The sequence below is a fragment of the Caretta caretta genome, chromosome 7 (genome assembly GCF_965140235.1).
Source record: "Caretta caretta isolate rCarCar2 chromosome 7, rCarCar1.hap1, whole genome shotgun sequence".
In the NCBI taxonomy this organism is placed as follows: Eukaryota; Metazoa; Chordata; order Testudines; family Cheloniidae; genus Caretta; species Caretta caretta.
In genome coordinates, this window is record NC_134212.1 from 20,990,924 (window position 1) to 21,010,910 (window position 19,987).

Here is a 19,987-nt window from a genome sequence, read left to right on the forward strand (position 1 = left end):
AGCCGGGACAGCTCGCTGTCACAGGGCCCGATGGGAAACGCAGTCCTGTTTCTGTAAGAAGCGCGGCAAAACGCAAAGCACGCCGGGATAGGCGGAAGGGTGGCCGGCAAAGCTCCGGGTCCTGGCTGCGGCCCCGGCTTCCCTAACGGCTCCTCCGTTGAGGTCGCTCTCAGGCTCTCAATCAGGCGCGGAGCCGGGCAGCCCGGGGTCCTTCTGGGAGCGGAGTGAGAGGTCGCAGTGTGGCGCGCCGGCCGCCGCTGGTTCAGGCGCTGGCGGGGACGGACGGGTCGCTAGCTGGGTCAGTCAGTCAGTCGCCGCGGGCCGGAGCTGCGGAGAGACCACCCCGTCCCTCACCATGTCCTACTGCAGGCAAGAAGGTGCGTGGCGGGGGGAGGGCCGGCCCTCCCCTCAGTGCTGGGGGGGAAGGGCCCGCTCTCAGGGGCGGGGCACGGCACGGCGCGGCTTGGGGGCTGCGGGCTGGGGAAAGAGAGCGCGTGAGGCGGAGGGCGGCCACGGTGACCCCGCGTGGGGTAGAGAGCACGCGGAGCCGCCTTCCTGCCCGCACGCGGGGCCGAGCGGCGCCCTGCGCAGCCGTCACGGGCAGTACTCCTTCGAGGGCCATAATTCACGGGTGCAGTGCGGCTGGCTAGCCTCGGGGGTTGTAAAACCAGGAGCCCTTCCCCCGTGTTTGCGTTCGGTTTTTTGAGCCTTTAGGGTTTGCTCGTGTCCCATTTTCATGTGTTTTCCCCCTCCTCTCAATCATGACCGCTAGGAGCTTCTTTTATTAAAAAAAAAAAATACAGTTGAGTCTCTTCATTCCAGTAATTGCGATGTTAAGAAATACGTCGCCTATCATGAGATTTGTGATAAAATAATGAGAGTTGATCGCTCACTGGCACAAGATGTCCCTGAGGCCAGAGGTTTAGTAGGCATCAAATAAGGCTTAGGCATATGTACGCATGGTAAAAATACCCAGTTATGCTACAATGTAAAAAATAAAACCCTTGCACTTTGCAGCATAAGCCATTTTATAGCAAGCGTTAAATAAGAACCTACTCTCAGGGCTAGTCTACGTGGTGCCTCGGGGGTTGGGTGAATTCTAAAACATGCCAACGTTCTGCCCTAAGCATTTTAGGATTCACACCCCTCTAGTGCGCATTGCCACACTGTGTAGATGAGACTTAATTGTCCACTATCTGGTTACCTTGTGCCTTCCTGTGAAGGGCTGGTGCTGTCTGTGCTGGAGATGCAATACTGGGTTATATGGACCACTCATTCAATCTGGCACTGTAATTTCTATGTCTTTTAGCCAGATTGCACTGTGGTTGTGCTAGCTCTCGCTATCTGAGCTGGGTCAGTACTCAGATGGGAGAACAAGGAAAACCCCAAAGCTGCACAGGGTGGTGTGTAAGACATACCGGGAGCATGCCAGTTTGGCTCCACATGGATATCCTAGTATGGCACTACGGGGTGCGGGCTCGAGGGTGGGGCTGGGGATGATGAGTTTGGGGAGCAGAAGGGGGCTCCGGGTTGGCCGGGGGTCTCAGGGTTCGGGCTCAGGCTTACCTCGGGTAGCTCCTGGTCAGGAGTGCAGCGGGGGTAGTAAGGTAGGCTTCCTGCCTGTAGTGGCACCAAGGACTGCGCCTCACCCCGGAAGCGGCCAGCAGCAGGTCCAGCTCGTTGGCTGAGGCTCGAAAGCGGCTCTGTGTGGTTCTCACCCACAGGCACCACCATCCCCAGCTCCCATTGGCCGGGAACTGACCAATGGGAGTGCAGAGCTGGTGCTTGGTGTGGGGGGCAGCGCATGGAGCCCCACGCGCGCTCTCCCTGCCCCCCCACCCGGCCTAGGAGCCAGACCTGCTGCTGGCCACCCAGCTCTGAAGGCAGCATAGAAATAAGGATGGCAATACCACAACTTTCCTACAGTAGCCAGATTTCACAGTCTGTGACATGTTTTTCATGGCCAGGAATTTGGTAGGACCCTATATATCATACCTACTGCTTCACCGCTATTCACTAGGCCAGTAACCCTGTCGAGGAAGGACATTAGGTTGTTGTGGCACGATTTTTTTCTTGAAAAATCCATGCTGGCTATTCCTTATAACCCTGTTATCCTCTAGGTGCTTACACATGGATTAATAATTTGTTCCAGTATTATTCATGGCTGCAAAGTTTGCTTGACAGGGTGAAGGGTTTGCAGTCATGCACTCTACGGTGTTTGAAATAGCAATTGCCACAAAGACACTTCACACATCTAACTGGTATATTTCAGACACATCGAAATGAAGATTAGTAAATATTTCACCAAACGTTTATACATCTTGTAATTTGCATGTGTCCACTAATGGCAATCATGTTACCGAGAGCTAGGAAAGCCTTAATTTCTAATCCTACCCTCCCTGTTGACTCATTGTGGTAGCTTCAAGGAAATGTGAGATAGAAGGAGGCTATTGTATATCACCCTTTCTCTTCCCTCGCAAATGAAAGATTATTTCCCAATGAAGTTTCCAACATTTCCTTTTGGGAGACTATTCTGCAGTCTCATAGACTTCAGTTAGAAAAATTTACCCTGAGAATCATCCTAAATTTCCTCTAAACTTTCCATTACTCTAGTTTCAGAGTAAAAAGAAAAGGAGTATTTGTGGCACCTTAGAGACTAACCAATTTATTTGAGCATAAGCTTTCGTGAGCTACAGCTCACTTGTATACCCTTGGACCTTCACAGTGAGTTCTACTTTTGCAGTGTTTACACCCTTCAAATCTTATGCAGACTGTATTTTTCTATCCTTGATAGTGTTCACAGCACTTCCCAATTTAATATAATCGGCAAATTTAATGTGCTCTTTACTTTGTTCATGTAAATCACTAATAAAAATATTAAATCCATCCCTAATACAAAAGATCCCCTCAATAGTCCACTAGACACTTGCCTGGAACTCAGCACATGTGCCATTTATCAATACCCTTTGTGTCCCTTTAGCCAACTCTCTGTCCATTTGATGATATTGCTATCCAAGCCAGTTTTCAACTTTTCAAAAAGAACAGGAGTACTTGTGGCACCTTAGAGACTAATAAATTTATTTGAGCATAAGCTTTAGTTTTACTGGCTACTGTAGGGAAGCTGTGGTATTGCCATCCTTAAATTGGTTAGTCTCTAGGTTTCACAAGTACTCCTGTTCTTCTTGTGAATACAGACTAACACGGCTGCTACTCTGAAACCTGTAACTTTTCAATGTCCCTGATCTTCAGTGAAATGAGCTGTGACCTTGGGTTACAAATTAAGAGCTGCCAGTTTCTTGTTTAACTAGACTGTAAACAGGATATATACGGAGGTGCACCTGAGTTTTAGTTCTTATGGTAACTCAATTGCAAAAATCAATAAATTTTTGACAAGTCACAGTCAAGACTGCCTAAAAGTACTACCTGCTCTGTAGCAAATTACCTTACATGCATATTAGAAAGAAACTTCTCCACAAAGAGCAGTAATTCTTAAGGTCACCTTGACGGTAGCCATGCTTGCCAAGATAAGACTAATCACTTTGAATGCTTCAGGGCATAAGATAAACTCCTCCCTAAACCCTGTGGTGTCTGCCCCACATCATCTCCCAGCTCCAAACGTATAGCATTGTGGAACTCTACTCCAGTGATGTGCACCCTAATAAAATCTGGCTACAGCTGATTAGATATATTATGGGGTTTTCTAGCTTTCTCTGTTGGAGGAGGAATATTGAACTACATGAATAAATGGTGTAATGTGGTACATAGTTTCTTAGTAATTGACTGATGGTCATTGTTTTTTCTATGCTAAACTTTAACCAGTGCTAGCTAGTTAATATTTTAACTATTTAAAAAAAAAAGTTATCTGGTGTTTGACATCTGGGAAAGATCAGTAGGAAGCTAGTTACTTTGCTTTTAAGTTATGTTGCATCTTCATATGTGGCGAGAGCAATAGGGGGTTTGCAGGTGTTCTTAGCAAGCCAGTGGTGCCTTATGGCTCTGACCTTTAAAGCTCACCTGAAATTAGCCACTACATTTGCCGTTTTTAGCTGCCTTAGTATATCCTAGCGGAAATCCTGCCTAGATGCCTCAAGAGAATATGGTTTGGGTCCTGTCTTTACTGTCTAATGGGACACTAAAGTTCAATGCAGAGAAACAAAATGTGGAGAAACAAAACAATTCTTTGCATCAGTCTTCATGGCTGAGGATGTGAGGGAGATTCCCAAACCTGAGCCATTCTTTTTAGGTGACAAATCCGAGGAACTGTCCCAGATTGAGGTGTCATTAAAGGAGGTTTTGGAACAAATTGATAAACTGAACAGTAATAAGTCACCAGGACCATGTGGTATTCACCCAAGAGTTCTGAAGGAACTCAAATGTGAAATTGCAGAACTACTAACTGTGGTATGTAACCTATCATTTAAATCAGCTTCTGTACCAGATGACTGGAGGATAGCTAATGTGATGCCAATTTTTAAAAAAGGCTCCAGAGGTGATCCTGGCAATTACAGGCCAATAAACCTAACTTTAGTACCAGTCAAATTCGTTGAAACTGTAGTAAAGAACAGAATTATCACACACATAGATGAACATGATTTGTTGGAGGAAGAATCAACGTGATTTTTGTAAAGGGAAATCATGCCTCACCAATCTGCTAGAATTCTTGAGGGGGTCAACAAGCATGTGGAAAAGGGTGATCCATTGGATATAGTGTACTTAGATTTTCAGAAAGCTTTTGACAACGTCCCTCACCAAAGGTTCTTAAGCAAAGTGAGCTGTCATGGGATAAGAGGGAGGGTCCTCTCATGGATCAATAACTGGTTAAAATATAGGAAACAAAAGGTAAGAATAAATGGTCAGTTTTCAGAATGGAGAGAGGTAAATAGTGGTGTCCCCCAGGGGTCTATACTGGGACCAGTATTGTTCAACATATAAATGATCTGGAAAAGAGTGGACACAGTGAGGTGGAAAAATTTGCGGATGATACAAAACTACTCAAGATAGTTAAGACCCAGGCAAACTGTGAAGAGTTACAAAGGGATCTCACGAAACTGGATGACTGGGCAACAAAATGGCAGATGAAATTCAGTGTTAAAAAATGCAAAGTAATGCACCTTGGAAAACATAATCCCAACTATACATATAAAAGGATGGGGTCTAAATTAGCTATTACAACTCAAGAAAGAGATCTTGGAGTCATTGTGGATAGTTCTCTGAAAACATACACTCAATGTGCAGCGGCAGTCAAAAAAGCTGACAGTGTTGGGAATCATTAAGAAAGGGATAGATAATAAAACAGAAAATATCATATTGCCTCTAGAAATCCATGGTACGCTCACATCTTGAATACTGCGTGCAGACGTGGTCGCCCCATCTCAGAAAAGGTACCGCAAAGAGAAACAAAAATGATTAGGGGTATGGAACAGCTTTCATGTGAAGAGAGATTAATAAGACTGGGACTCTTCAGCTTGGAAAAGAGATGACTAAAGGGGGATATGATATGATGTCTATAAAATCATGACTGGTATGGAGAAAATAAATAGGCAAGCGCTGTTTACTCCTCATAACACAAGAACTACTGGTCACCAAATAAAATTAATAGGCAGCAGGTTTAAAACAAACAAAAGGAAGTATTTCTTCACACAATGCACAATCAACCCGTGGATTGCCAGAGGATGTTGTGAAGGCCAAGGCTATAACAGGGTTCAAAAAGAACTGGATAGGTCCATCAGTGGTTATTAGCCAGGGTGAGCAGGGATGCAAAACCGTGTTCTGAAGTGTCCCTAGCCTCTGCTTGCCAGAAGCTGGGAATGGGTGACAGGGGATGGATCACTGGATAATTATCTGTTCTGTTCATTCCCTCTGAAGCCCCTAGCACTGGCCACTGTTGGAAGACAGGATACTGGGCTAGATGGATTATTGGTCTGACCCAGTATGGCCATTGTTGTGTTCTTTTATAACTTTAATTCTGAAAGGTCTTTTCACATAAAGGGTCCCTAATTTTTTTAGTGTCGTTCCTAGGTGTCACTGAAATACAAATAATAGTGGGTCCTGGAGTAATTTCTAACCCCAAGTCCATGAATCCTAACAGTTGACTCAGAATCTCTGATAGATGCACACCTATAGTAGCCTTGAATCCCTTCAATGAGGACCCCTCTACATCTCCCCTGGCATCAAGTTCTGTTGCCTAACTGCTCTTATAAAGATGTGAATATTTTTCCTAAATTACCCTGCTGTATCTTAAGCTCATTATGTCTTGCTCTGTCCTTGTTGATTAATCAGAATAAGTGATTCCTGTCCTCTTCATACCATCTTTTCTGTATTTGTAGACAGTTATCCTGTCTCGCCTCAGTCAACTTTTTTTCTAGATTGAACGTAGCCTGATTCTCTTAACCTTTCCTTGTAGGTCTTATTTTCCAAATCTTTTTGTCATTTTTTAGCGGCTCTCCTCTGAACACTCTCCAATTTGTCTTTTTTAAAATGTGATGCCCAAAACCGAACACTGCTCCAATTGAAGACTAACCAGGGTCAAGTAGAGCAGACTCATTAGCTCTTAAAATGAATGCATCTGTTTACATGCACAACAGTTCAAAAGCTCGTACTGTGCAGCGGCTTTGTAAATGGCTTGTTTTGTCTCAGCTTAATCCTTTTTCTGAACTCTTGCTTTTTGTCTTTCCTTAAAATGTTAGGAAAAGACAGAATTATATTCGTAACCAAAGAGGACCATGAGACACCAAGCAGTGCAGAACTGGTAGCAGATGACCCCAATGACCCTTATGAAGACCAAGGTCAGTAACATTTGGTAAGAGGATGGTAAGACATATATTTAACAATCTAATATATTTTTGTGGCTCCCATTTAAATTAGTGGAGTAAGTCCCCAGAGAATCTCTAAAAGCTAGGTCATTCTTTTTCCTAATGCAGTACCATTAAACTTACTCTTTAACTTTAACTTACTTTTTACTTTTAAATGGAGACATAATCCTTGTCTGTGTGTGTTCCCCTCTCATGTTATCTGGACCAGTGATCTACTAGGTCACTCCAATCCTTGACTCTGGGAGCCAGCCTTACCCTGCTTTGCTGTGAGAACCCCCATTCCTGGGCTGTTCACGCACGGCCCCTAGCATGTAAGTTGCTCCTTGGATTGTGCAACCGAATGACACTAGCCAATATTTCTGGCCCCAGACACAACCCCAGGAACCTCCGTCTTGCAGCATCCAGTTATGCCCGCTGGACACTGCAAGCTTTTATGAGTTTGTCAGTTTAACAAAGAAATTGATATGCACCAGGCTTGTTATCCCAGGGGGAGTCTCTGACACGCTTCAAATCAAACACACTGCTTCAGGTAGAATAAACAAACAAATTTATTAACTACAAAGGTAGATTTTAAGTGATAGGCAAAAAGTCAGAGTGGTTACCAAAATAAAATAAAAGCACGCAGTCTAAACTCTCAACCCTATTAGACTGGGCAACACCCCACTGGATATTGCAGGCCAGTCACCTCTGTTGGAGTCTTGTTTTCTTCTCAGTGTCTTAGGGCATGGCTGCACTTGCATAAGTAGAGCTCTGGGAGTTGAACCCGCCTTCGGAGAGCGCAGTAGGGAAAGCGCTGCAGTCTGTCCACACCGACAGCTGCAGGCGCACTGGCGTGGCCACATTTGTGGCACTTGCAGCAGCATAGGGAGCGGTGCATTATGGGCAGCTATCCCAGCATGCAACTGACTGCAGCGTGCTTTTCAAATGGGTGGGGTGGGGTGTGTTGTGTGTATGTGGTGGGGAGAGTGTGTCAACATGCTGTCTTGTAAGTTCAGACCCCCCCTCACTCAAAGCAAACAGTAAATGTTTGCTTTTTCTCAGAGCTGATAAGCAGCTGGCTTCTCCAGAATGGAGCTTTGAAAGGGCATTTCCGCATTCCTGCAGCCGATTTCACAATAATGACAAGAGTGGCCACTTGACTTTCGGGGATTATGGGATGTTTCCAGAGGCTGATCACAGCGCAGTAAAGCAACACCTCGTTCACACTGGCTCCGTGGCGCTCCAGCGGGGGCGCAGCAAATGTTATTCCACTCGCCAAGGTGGAGTACCAGCAGCGCTTTAGCCGCGGAGTCAGAGCACTCTACGTGCCTTGCCAGTGTGGACAGGTAGTGAGCTAGTGCGCCCGGGGCTCCTTTATTGCGCTGTAACTCGCAAGTGTAGCCAAGCCCTTAGTTGCTTGCAGTGAAGGTGGGGACAGGAGAAGGGCCCAGTACGTGTCCACTCCGTCTGTTTTATATCCTCAGTCCATGTGCTTGGGGAGTACAAGTCCAGGCATGTCTGGGGGGCATTGCTGAGTCTCTCCAGGCAAGGCTGAGCAATTCCTCTGGTGTGGCCTCATGCAGGTGAGTCATTGCATTGTAGCTCCCTTGCTGGACAATGGCTGTTGATGGGTTGTTTGACACCCAGCCTGGGCGTTGGTTACTTTCCTTGCTTTTGCCTCTGGGGAGCTAATATCTGGCTGATTCCCCAACTTACAGCATGTTTTAGTGACCACCATACAACACACTTCTCATAACTTCATATGCATTAATGATACACATATATGGATAGAGAATGACTTTCAGCAGAGCATAACCTTTCCCCTGATACCTTACAAGGCATGCTTTATATGTGAGATCACAATTCCATGAAAATGAGGAATATGGGCGTTACAGTACGCTCCCCCAAAGACCGTTAATCATGTCTTGAACAGGTCTAAGAGGAGGAGTTAATGCAGTTTAATGCCATACAGTAGCTTAGTGTTTCTCTAACTTCTTTATTCTGCATGTTTTCTAATGGTCCCCCTTCAGCCTCAACTACTTATTCTACACCCAGTAACCCATTTCAACAAGTACTAAAACTATTTTCCTCCTCCTGTCACATAATGACCACTCTAAAGGGATCCAGTTGTCACTAATGCCTTAAGAGGCAAGTAATTTAACATTTGCAGTTTGGAACTGAAGTTTGCCAAAATATCATGCAAGATAAACCAGTACTGTTGCTAAACCGTTCACATCTGCAAGTGAACAAATTTAAGAACTCTCTGCTTTTACTATTGCTTTTTATTCTGCTTTTTGTGAGACAGAATAACATGGGATTAAGCCTTGTAAAATCATGGTTGCCTTGGGCAAGTAATCTTTTTTTCTTAAAATCGGTGAGTAAAATATCTTAGTTTATAGTCATGGTAAAAGCTGAGTGGATATATTTTGACCCAGGCTAATAAATGTCTGTGAAAATTTAAGACTGGATTTGGGATTTATTGGATTGCTTTTATGTTCACCAGGCACAAAAGGCAACTGTTTGAAATATGAGTGCCAGAAGTTGGGACCTGAATGGAAACAATCTCATTTTTAGAGGTGCTATTACTATTCACAGCTCCTGTTGAAATCAATTGGAACTGTGGACACTCAAGCAATTCTGAAAATTGGTTGCTTTTATTTGGGTGCATAAGTTCAGGTACTCCAGTTTGAAATTTGGCTGTAATGTCTACTTCAGTTTGCATGAATTGAGGTATACTAAGTATCAAGTCTTGTTGCCTCCAACTTTGACTGAAGTTAAGCTAAGTTGTTTCTTTTCCCAGCTGAAAATCTGCTAAACATACAGTAGCTAGCAGAAACTCTGCCCCTAGCATTTTAATCTCCAGGGGGCAGTATTCACACATCATTTAGCACTCAGAAAAGGATATTGGTGGTACAAACAAACATACAGTACACAGTCTAATCTGAACCATCTTTTCCTGTATAATTAAACTTTTTTGTTTTCATACATAGATTTGTGCTAAAATGAGCATGCATTACATACCTGCACAGATTCTGAACCTGTTTACAGCAGTATTCAGAGTGAACAGTTCTATCTGAACACATCCTCAACATGGATCCTTTGACTTTTGTAATGATCTAAATGAAAATTGGGACAAGGGAATAGAGAAATCTTTTGACTTTAGATGCTACATGTATGTCAGGTGAACAGACTTCTTTCAGATAGAACAGTAACTTACCAGACTCCTTCCCATAGCATTCTTGATTCAAAGTCAAAAGTTTCTCTTGAAGTTTAGGACAGTACAGTGAGAGATGCTCTGTACCCCAATCTCTCGGCCATCAGTCAGTTCACCCACTCAGAAGGCTGCTAGAATCTATGAAGTGGGGCGATATTCTGAGGTATTGCTCAGTAAGGATGTGATAGCATATGTATGTTAGAAAGAACATTTAACCCTGGTGTGTGCAGTTGTTTAACCCAAGACATTTAGTATTAGCCCAGTATCTGTGAATTTAAGACAATGTTATGTTTAGGTGGTAGGTTGAGAGAACAGCCCATGTGGAACTTCTTGTGAAAGCTAGTAATAAAAGATGATTAAACATAACTTCACAGTAACAGGTAAGTAGAAACAGACATTCTTACACAGTACTTGATGATGTACCTCAGATAAGGTGCTCAAAATAAGTTCAATTGGCTTTCTCAATATATGGGACTGGCAGGCTTGGTGTGATTGAGGTTAACCTTACACCCTTTCTGAGATGAAAAGAAATAGCTGGTTTCCCCCTTAAACTTTCCAGTGTGTGTGTCTTTTTTCTGAAAGATGTGTTGAAGCTAAAGTTTAGTGTCTGTCAGGAGTTCCTTTACCCCTCATATTTTCAGGCAGGATGTGTTACTAGCTAAGAGCCAATGCTCAAACAGCAGATTTGTTTTCACCAATCTGCACAATAAGATTTGTCAGCATCTCCTCTATGAAAGCAGTGTATCAGCTTCTAAAGATTTCAAGTAGAATCTGGTACTGGCCATGAAATCCAAACTATTTGCATCTGTTTTCTTCTCAATTTATGTCTGTATATACAACTCCCTGATTATGGAGAGGAGAATAGAGCCCACAGTATCTACAAATAGTCAGTTCTGTAACACAGTTGACCCTTATATGAAAAGCATTTTCTGAGAGAAATTTATCTGATCAGCCAGTTATTGTACTCTGTAGAAAAAACAATGAGGAAATGTATTTAAATGCTGTCTCAAAATTTTAGAAAAAGCCGTTTTAAGTATAGTGTTAATAGCCTGTGATGGGTGATCTTTTTCATTGATTAATATAGCGGTGGTAAGATCCCAACTCCCTTCTGCCTGGCCTGTCTCTCTTCTGCAAAACTAGACTACCAGAAATAAAGATCCCACCACAACCTCACATCTGGAGAACATATAAGCTCTTGGAGATGTTATAATGCATGTTAACAGTTCATAGACTGATAAGTCACCTTACGTGGTGTATAACTGAACAAAAAAGACTGCTGCTTATATTGGCAAATTCTTACATTCATGCAGTCTTGGGATATAGGAAGCTGCTTCAAGTCTTCGAATATCTCCCGTTATCATTGTAAAGACAATGTATTGGAATTTTTTTAAGTGACACTTCTGTTCTGCACTAGAAGTCATGTCTTCAACAACCAGGGCTTCTCTAGTAATGGGGTGTGTGAATTTAAACTTACCTTATTGGAACTGAGCCGTAACAGTTCAGGATATTTTGAGTTATATTACTAATTATGGTCCAGCAAGCCAGTGAGGTTTGCTGTATTGTCAGTGCCAGATCAAAAGAGGGAAGAAAAGGATCTCTTGGCGTTGGTGTGATGCAGAACAGCCATGCAAGTGATTCGAACATGAACTCTGAGCATAGTTGTTCTCTTGGGACCTGTAAGGACAAGTTTCTGTGTTGTTCTTTCATGGCAGTGGTTGCACAAATGAAGTTAGTATGTCGTAGAGTCTAGATCCTTTCCCAGTTGGACAGCCTGGGCAGAATTTTAAGGTGGCCAAGACAACTCATCTGGAAGGGCCAGTGAAATTGCCATGTTTATGTTGGATGTGGAGGGGCTTTGGTGGGAGGGAGATATGTATCCTCTCACAAAGCAGTAATTCCAGCACTTTAGACCACCTGCTAGCTGTACTCTGGATTTATATTCCCAATTTGGCCTGTCCAGGCCTATTATGGGTGGGGGAGGAGAGAGAAAAGGCCAGAAGCTAGTTGTGTTGGGAAAATCTTGCAGTGAAAAGGATATTTTATCCTTGTCCTTTCCATTAGAAATACATATGATCCAACATGAAAGTGGTTTCTGCATTAAATACTGTAGTATGCTTTTTTGAATATGCCGTGAGTTGCTGCCAAAATTTAAGGGTTTTCTCAAAGTTTCTCACTTCGGTTTTCCAAAGCTACAACAATAAAACAATCAAATAAAAAAAATAAACAATTCACATATCACAGATTGCAGTTGTATCTGAGTGGAGTGAAATCTATGGAGAGGAAAGACATGGGCAAAACATTTTGAAGCATTGTAGGGCAGGAGCTCTAGTTTATTGTGTGGTTTTTATTGAAAAGAAAATTGGAAAAGTCTTTAGGCGATCATAAAGTAACAAGCAGGTTTTTTTAATTTAGCTTATACTTTGAACAGGAGATATGATTTCCAGTGTTCAACTTCTGTGGCATAATTCACAGTAATGGCCCTTTTGATCTTTTTTTACTGTACTATACACAGAATAATCACATTTAAGGAGGAATATGATTATTATATAAATGCCTTAATCTGCACTGAGTCCTAATATAATGTAAACCTTTACATTTATGCAGAATGTGATCATTATTTTGCAGCCTCCCTAACACATGGTGTTACAATGCAAAACATAATTGTAGTTGCAGCTCCAGTTGTTAAATTCCTCTTTTAAATCAAAGATTATCTTTATTAAGTTTCTGATCAATAGTTTGCATAGGAAAATCCTAATTATATGCTGTTTCTCTTGGGTAAGATATAGGTGTATTATTCTTCTCCCCTTCTACACTGTCAGTTATGAGGATTCAGTTACAATTATTAAAATGTCTGGAGCCCACCTTCTAAGCCAGAAGTATTAAAAGTACAATGGGCAAAGCTGCAGATGATTCCCAACTAAGTGGGATGGCAAAGTGTGTGAGAGATTTTAATTATAGCTTTTAGAACATAAAAGCAGTACCTAAAGTTACATTGTGACTCTCATTATAACATCCTTTCTTGGCAGGGGTGGGCAGGGCAAATTGCCTAAGAATCTCGTCATCAGCATTTGAATTACAGAAAGATGAAAAAATATTTTTCCCAATCTAAGACTTTGCTTTTTGCTTCCACATGCAAACAGATGAATATTACAGGTGTCGAATTTTTCAGGGTGACTGTTCCTAACTGAGGACCTGTTCCTATCACTTGCAAAATCTATATAATAAAATTGAGAAACCTGTTATAATTGTTTTTAAATAGTTTGTGCATGCCAGGTGACTTTTGTGAATGTTACAGCACTGTTAGCATAACTAATGTCTTATGTAGAAAGAGTTAGTTAATCACAAAAGATTCTAAATAAATAGATTTCAGTGTAAAAGCAGGTTCTGTATTGAAATAATTGTCTAGTGGCAGGAGTGGTTCCCAAAACTCCTGGTGAAGGCACAGGCCCTTCCCTTAAATTTCCCATTACACAATAAACGAGGATCATAAACAGACCAAAAAAAAAAAATCAGCGTAAGGAAAGGATGCTACAAGATCAAGTTGGGTACATGTCTTGACAGTTCCATTAACTTTAGTGCTTTTGTGGGTTTTTTAAACTTTTCATAGGTGAGACAGTAGAAGTGAGTTTTGAGGATAAATTTATGACTTGACTTCCTCTTTGCACTGCAAGAGAGAATTGTGTGGCTTTCCAGTCTTGCTAAAGAAACCAGCAGAGCTTTTTAAGCTCCCAGTCTTCAATAACTTAATTTTGAAGAGCCTACAAGTTCCTCAAGGCTAATTGTTTTGGGGTTTTCCTGAGGTTTTTTTAATGGGGAGTGTGTCTGAAGAGGATTGAGAAACTAAAATGTTAATGTTTTGAATTTGAAATATTCAGAAGTAAGGAAGTTAAAACAAAGGTTCTCCTAAGAATGTTAACTCATCATCATTGCACCTTTTGCAATTTATATTCCTGTGTTTTAAAGGTGTACAAAACATAAATGTTAAGTGCCCTTATAAAATATACAAGATATGCCAAACTCATATTCACTTCTTGCATTCTGGGTATTTTAAATTTTTAGATTCCAATGCCAGAAGGGACCATTGTGTTCATACAGGCTCACCTCTGTGTAACACAGGCCATAGAACTTCCTCAATATAATTATTGAGTAGATGTTTTTCTAAAAGATATAATCTTAATTTAAAAATTGCCAGTGATGAAGAATCAACCATGACCCTTGGCAAATTGTTCCAAGGTTAATTATATTCTCTGTTAAAAATTTATGTCTTCTTTCCAGTCTGAGGTTTTGTCTAGCTTCAGCTTCTGGCCATTGGCTCATGTTATACATTTGCAAGATTGAATTACCCATTATCAAATATTTGTTCCCCATGTAGTAGTTATAAACTATGATCAGGTCACCCCATAACCTTCTCTATGTTAAGCTAAATAAATTGAGTTCCTTTAGTCTGTCACTATAAGGTGTGTTTTCTAATTCTTTAATCATTCTCATGGCTCTTCTCTGAACCCTTTCCAATTTATCAACACGCTTCTTGAATTATTGACACCAAAATTGAACAGAGTATTCCAGCAGAGGTCACACCAGTGCCAAAAACAGAGGTAAAATAACTCTTTTTCTACTCAAAATTCCCCTGTTTATGCATCCAAGAATCGCATTAGCCCTCTTGGCCATAGAATCACACTGGAAGCGCATGTGCAGTGACTCTATCACAACCCCCAAATCTTTTTCAGAGTCACTGCATCCCAGGATAGAGTCCCCCATCGTGTAAGTGTGGCCTACATTCTTTGTTCCTAGATATATCCTTAGGTGTATTAAGACGCATATTGTTTGCTGGCGTCCAGATTACCAGGTGATCGCACTTGGTCTGTATCAGTGACCTATCCTCTTCAGCATATACCATTCCCCCGTTTATTGTGTCATCTGCAAAGTTTGTCAGTGATGATTTATGATTTCTTCCAGGTCACTGATAAAAATGTTCAATAGCCAACAACCAATCTTTGCGGGACCCCACTAGAAACACATCTGCTGGATAATGATTCGCAGTTTGCCGTTTGAGACCTCTGTTAGCCAGTTTTTAATCCATTTAATGGGTGCCAAGTTCGTTTTATATGATTCACGTTTCTTAATCAAAATGTCATGTAGTACCAAGTCAAATGCCTTAAAAAAGCTGACAATGTTGGGAATCATTAGGAAAGGTATAGATAATGAGACAGAAAATATCATATTGCCTCTATATAAATCCATGGTACGCCCACATCTTGAATACTCTGTGCAGATGTGGTCACCCCATCTCAAAAAAGATACATTGGGACTTGGAAAAGGTTCAGAAAAGGGCAACAAAAATGATCAGAGGTATAAAATGACTGCTGTATGAGGAGACATTAATAAGACTGGGACTTTTCAGCTTGGAAAAGAGATGACTAAGGGGAAATATGATAGAGGTCTATAAAATCATGACTGGTGTGGAGAAAGTACATAAGTGTTAGTTACTCCTTCTCATAACACAAGAACTAGAGGCCACCAAATAAAATTTATAGGCAGCAGGTTTAAAACAAACAAAAGGAAGTATTTTTTCACACAACGCACAATCAACCCGTGGAACTCTTTGCCAAAGGATGTTGTGAAGGCCAAGGCTATAACAGGGTTCAAAAAAGAACTAGATAAATTCGTGGAGGATAGGTTCATCAATGGCTATTAGCCAGGATGGGCAACCTCTGTTTGCCGGAAGCTGGAAATGGGCGACAGGGGATGGATCACTTGATGACTACCTGTTCTGTTCATTTCCACTGGGGCACCTGGCATTGGCCACTGTCAGAAGACAGGATACTGGGCTAGATGGACCTTTGGCCTGACCCCATATGGCCATTCTTATGTTCTTATAACGCCGTTGGATGACTTTAAAAAAATGATGCCCAGCAGAACGCCACTTACAAGCATTTAATAAAGGAAAGACTTTAGAGGTGCAATAGATAATAGATATACAAGCTCACATTCCAAGCCAACTGCAACAAAAGTCAATATTCCAAGAATGAATTTATAATGTTAAAGGGAATCCTAATGCAGATCTCTGCATCTCTGATACAACCTAATTATAGGCACTTAAGTAGGTTAGAGAGGACAAAACATGTATTACCATAAGTGCAGACATTTTTATTTGTGGCTGTGATATCAATTTCCATTATCTAAGAGGGTTTAGGTTGGATGAGCTCTGCAACGAATTGCCAGCCTAAGCCCTGGATCTGTTATGATGCCAATTGAGTGGTTTTCAAGCGTAGCCTCAACTAGTATTTAACAGTAGGTCTGGATTAGAGGATCAATGTGCTGCAGACTACCTCCAGAAGAAAAAGTGCAATTTACTATTAGTTCAGAGATTACATTAAAAAAAAAAAATCCTGCCCACTTGCTTCATGTAAAAGGATGTTCTGTGTGCCCCTAGTGGTGTCTGGGTAGAATTCTAGCTAATATACTATATCACTTTTAGTGTAGGGAGACTCCTCTGTGCCTCTGGTCCACTGGGAACAAAGCTCTTACTCTTGTTCAGCTTTCTTTTAAAATGTGGTTTCTGTGCAGTTGGTATTAGAAGCTTGTGTCTTTTAATGATGAGATTAGTGGAGTTATACCTATTTTTCTACTCTTAAAATATCCAGGAGTAAGCGCCAAAGATTCATGTGTGGAAAGTCATAATTTACAATTGAATTTTCTATATCACCATGCAGTCTTGAGTTTTAAAACTAATAATTTCTGTTTCAGATTGGAGGGTTATATGACAAGGAATTTTATTACTGCAATGCCCTGATCAGGTTATTTTCAGAAAACTTTTTCTATGTTCTTAAAGTATTTGAGAGACAGCCAGTCATTTTAACAGTTGATATTCCGTAATTTCCCTCAGTGACTTCAAATTCTAGTTTGGTCTATTTACAAAGCAAAACCATATTTATTTTACACTGCAAGATCAATCTTCATTCTTTCTGCTTGATATCATCCCTAGCAATAGAGAGTCTTCAACAGGCTGTCCACCTTTTTTTATGACCTCCTGCTTTCTCTCCCCCAACCCCCCAGCTATAGTTTGCCAAAGATGCCATGATGTACTGGACTAGCTACATCTTGTCCATGAAAGAGATTGAATTTTTTCCAGCAGGATAAGTGACAATTCTGTGAGCATGTCCAAAAGACCTATGCATGACAATGTTCCAGTCTTTGGGTAGTAAATAGTACTTCCAGCACAGAAATGGTATAACGGGGACTGTGCAGTTTACTACTAGGCTTAGTGTAAAGCATATAGTCTGAATTCAGTGCCTTCTGGGGTGCTGAACCAAACCCACTTTGCTTCAGTTGTAAAAGCTGTTTTCTCCTGGCCTGATCTGGTTGAATGGACATGAACTCCAGAGACTCACAAGATTCTTGAGCAAAAAATAGTAAACGTTTTAAGTGTGTATACTACAGTGAGTGCTTAGCTATTTTTTTCCCTACTTTGTTCATTTTTGTTTTTAAAAATAAAACGTGAATTGTGGCCCTCGAGCACTTGGGGTAACATAACCTGTAGGCCCTGTGCAGATAGAATCTTCAGAGAGAATCTTAAACTCTAAGAAGTCTCTCCTGAGCATGTGCAAACTTCAAATAAATAAATAAAGCATATAACTTAGCCAAATCTGGGCAGATTTCCACAGGGACAGCAAAAGACACATCCCTGATACAAAGGCCACTGCCCTTCCAAATTTCAAGTCCCTGTAACAAACATGGAGTCACTAAAGCTTTTCAAAGAAAAAGTCACCCAAATTTTTTTAACATGGGCAAAACATCTTTTCCTAGCCTTGTTCTCAGCAATGGCTGAAGCTTTATGGCTTAAATTTTCAAAAAATAAATTCAACTGAGGCAGACACTCATCAAGGAAAACTTCAGTTCAAACAGTTAAAAGTTTGGCAACATAATAAGTGACTGGAAACAGGGACTTATAGTGGTAAGTATCAGGTGACCTTAAGTTATCATCTTCTTGGGGGATGAAGGCTAGTAGCACAACCTATAATAACATTACCAATTTACTTTATTTTATTTTTTTACAAACTTACGTTTCTTGATATTGTTAAGCTGTTTAACTTCTTGCCTTCACGTTTTGTGTTTTCATTCCTAGAATAGATCTTGATATCTTTTTCCTGTGATGTTGTCATTGTGTCCTCTCTTCTGTACATTGTCTTCTCTGTTTCCTTCCCTATCATTTCTTTATTCTCCCAGAGACTGAATTGGGACATGAGCTAACCTCTCCTCTTTCCCTTTCTCAGCAGTGAGTCATACAGGTCAGAGTTGAGGCACAAAGGCTAGGCAATAAAGGGTGGCTTGCACTGCCACTGTTGATTCTGTACTGGTTTTGTGGATATAATAAAGAACCTCAGACTTCAGTGCTGTCGCCCAGTACATTTCATAGAACAAAATTCACCTAAAAACAAAGAAGAAAACCTATAGGGCACCTAATTTTTATTCTGTCTTTTGTCTTTTTGTTCAGGATTGATATTGCCGAATGGAGATATCAATTGGAATTGCCCGTGCCTTGGTGGAATGGCTAGTGGTCCCTGTGGGGAACAATTCAAATCGGCCTTTTCCTGTTTCCACTATAGCACAGAAGAAATAAAGGGATCGGACTGTGTGGACCAGTTCCGGGCTATGCAGGAGTGCATGCAGAAGTATCCAGACCTTTACCCCCAAGAAGATGATGAAGAGAGAGAAAATCAGAGCAAAGATTTGGAAACTACTCCTACAGAGGCTGCAGTAGCCAAAGAGGAGAAGGGATCTAGCTAATGAAGATGCATGGAGGCTCTTGTCTCCACTCCTTAAAATCAGACACATGGACGTTTTGAAAAGTGTCTGTCTTTTGAGTCTTCAAGAAGTGTTTCACCTTTAATGTTCTATACACTGTGTTGTATGAAATAACTTATTACAGGAGCAGAGACCTCAGCCCTGTGGTCTTAAAAGTAAACACTGCAGAAAGAGCAAGTCTATATGTATGTACTGTGTAAACTGTTAGTGGGTACAGCCACTGCTTTAAAAAAAAATTTCTCCAGTTCTCAGTTTGCAGATTGGGTTGAATAATGTCTGTAAAAGTATAAAACATACTTTTTTCAACCAAAAAGTTCCATTAGCCAGTGTGTCAGGTCTATATCCATTTCAGTTCATTCTGATCAGTAGTTGTTCCTTTTCAATGTGTTCTGTGCTGTTGATAGGAAAAGCTTTTTGTGGAATTTCTTAAAGCTTCTCTGCCGGGGAGTAGCCCTTAAAGTTGGAAAGGAGCTAAGCTTAAAAGTTGCAAACGCCATAATTTCAAATGGCACTAAAAGGTATTGGCTGCATATACTACTGATTCCAGGTAAAGATTTCCTGAAAACTAAAGTTAAAATGTGTGGCTTTTTTAATGTTATGAATTGAATATGGCTCTTGCCTTTTGAAAATGGTGGTGTGTTGAGCAGTTTTTGATAAAACTATCAAGTGAATGGGAAGAATGCTGATCACTGTGTTCTTTTGTTCTGAAAGCCCAGCTTTTGGGGTCCCTCTGTTAGTGCCTGTTCCTTCTGTATAGACATGTTCTTACAATATGCCATTGACAATAAAATTGAAATGTTACCCGGAGTAACACCCTCAGAGCAGATATTGTGACTTGAGCAGATATTAAAAAAGCAAAATCTTTTTACCTTGCTTAAAAGCCTGTCTCATTGTTTTTACTCACCTCCCAGAAGTCCATAGTGGCTATGAAGCAACAAGAACCTCTTGCCATAATCCATGAATCATGTGAAGTTAAGTATATGTAACATGAAAGATATGATAATTTGCTTTAGATTTGTATATGGACAGTATATTATAAAAATTACATTGGATTACAACTTGCAGGTCAAAGGGATAATACATTTACCACCCTTTCCACTAGCAAAGAGACGGCCATGATAGTCAATGTGATACTGAAGCCTTGGGTAAGATCCCTTTCATAATATGAAAGTACCAT

General features: G+C 41.2%; 1 protein-coding gene across 1 annotated transcript; it reads left to right on the top strand.

Annotated features, from left to right (window-relative positions):
• The first annotated feature begins 204 nt into the window (after positions 1–204).
• CHCHD4 (coiled-coil-helix-coiled-coil-helix domain containing 4) lies at positions 205–19,690 on the top strand. Its single transcript, XM_048859564.2, has 3 exons — positions 205–377; positions 6,687–6,785; positions 18,500–19,690. Exons 1-3 carry the CDS (start codon positions 356–358, stop codon positions 18,790–18,792), a joined length of 414 nt encoding a protein of 137 aa, XP_048715521.1. The 5' UTR covers positions 205–355; the 3' UTR covers positions 18,793–19,690.
• The last annotated feature ends 297 nt before the right edge of the window (positions 19,691–19,987 follow it).

What these genes read in the sequence shown, in the direction of transcription:
- CHCHD4 (XM_048859564.2), top strand. Translation starts at nt 356, where the DNA reads ATGTCCTACTGCAGGCAAGAAG. An exon ending in GTCCTACTGCAGGCAAGAAG is followed by an intron (nt 378 to 6,686) that starts GTGCGTGGCGGG and finishes TTAAAATGTTAG; the next exon opens with GAAAAGACAGAATTATATTC. An exon ending in TGACCCTTATGAAGACCAAG is followed by an intron (nt 6,786 to 18,499) that starts GTCAGTAACATT and finishes CTTTTTGTTCAG; the next exon opens with GATTGATATTGCCGAATGGA.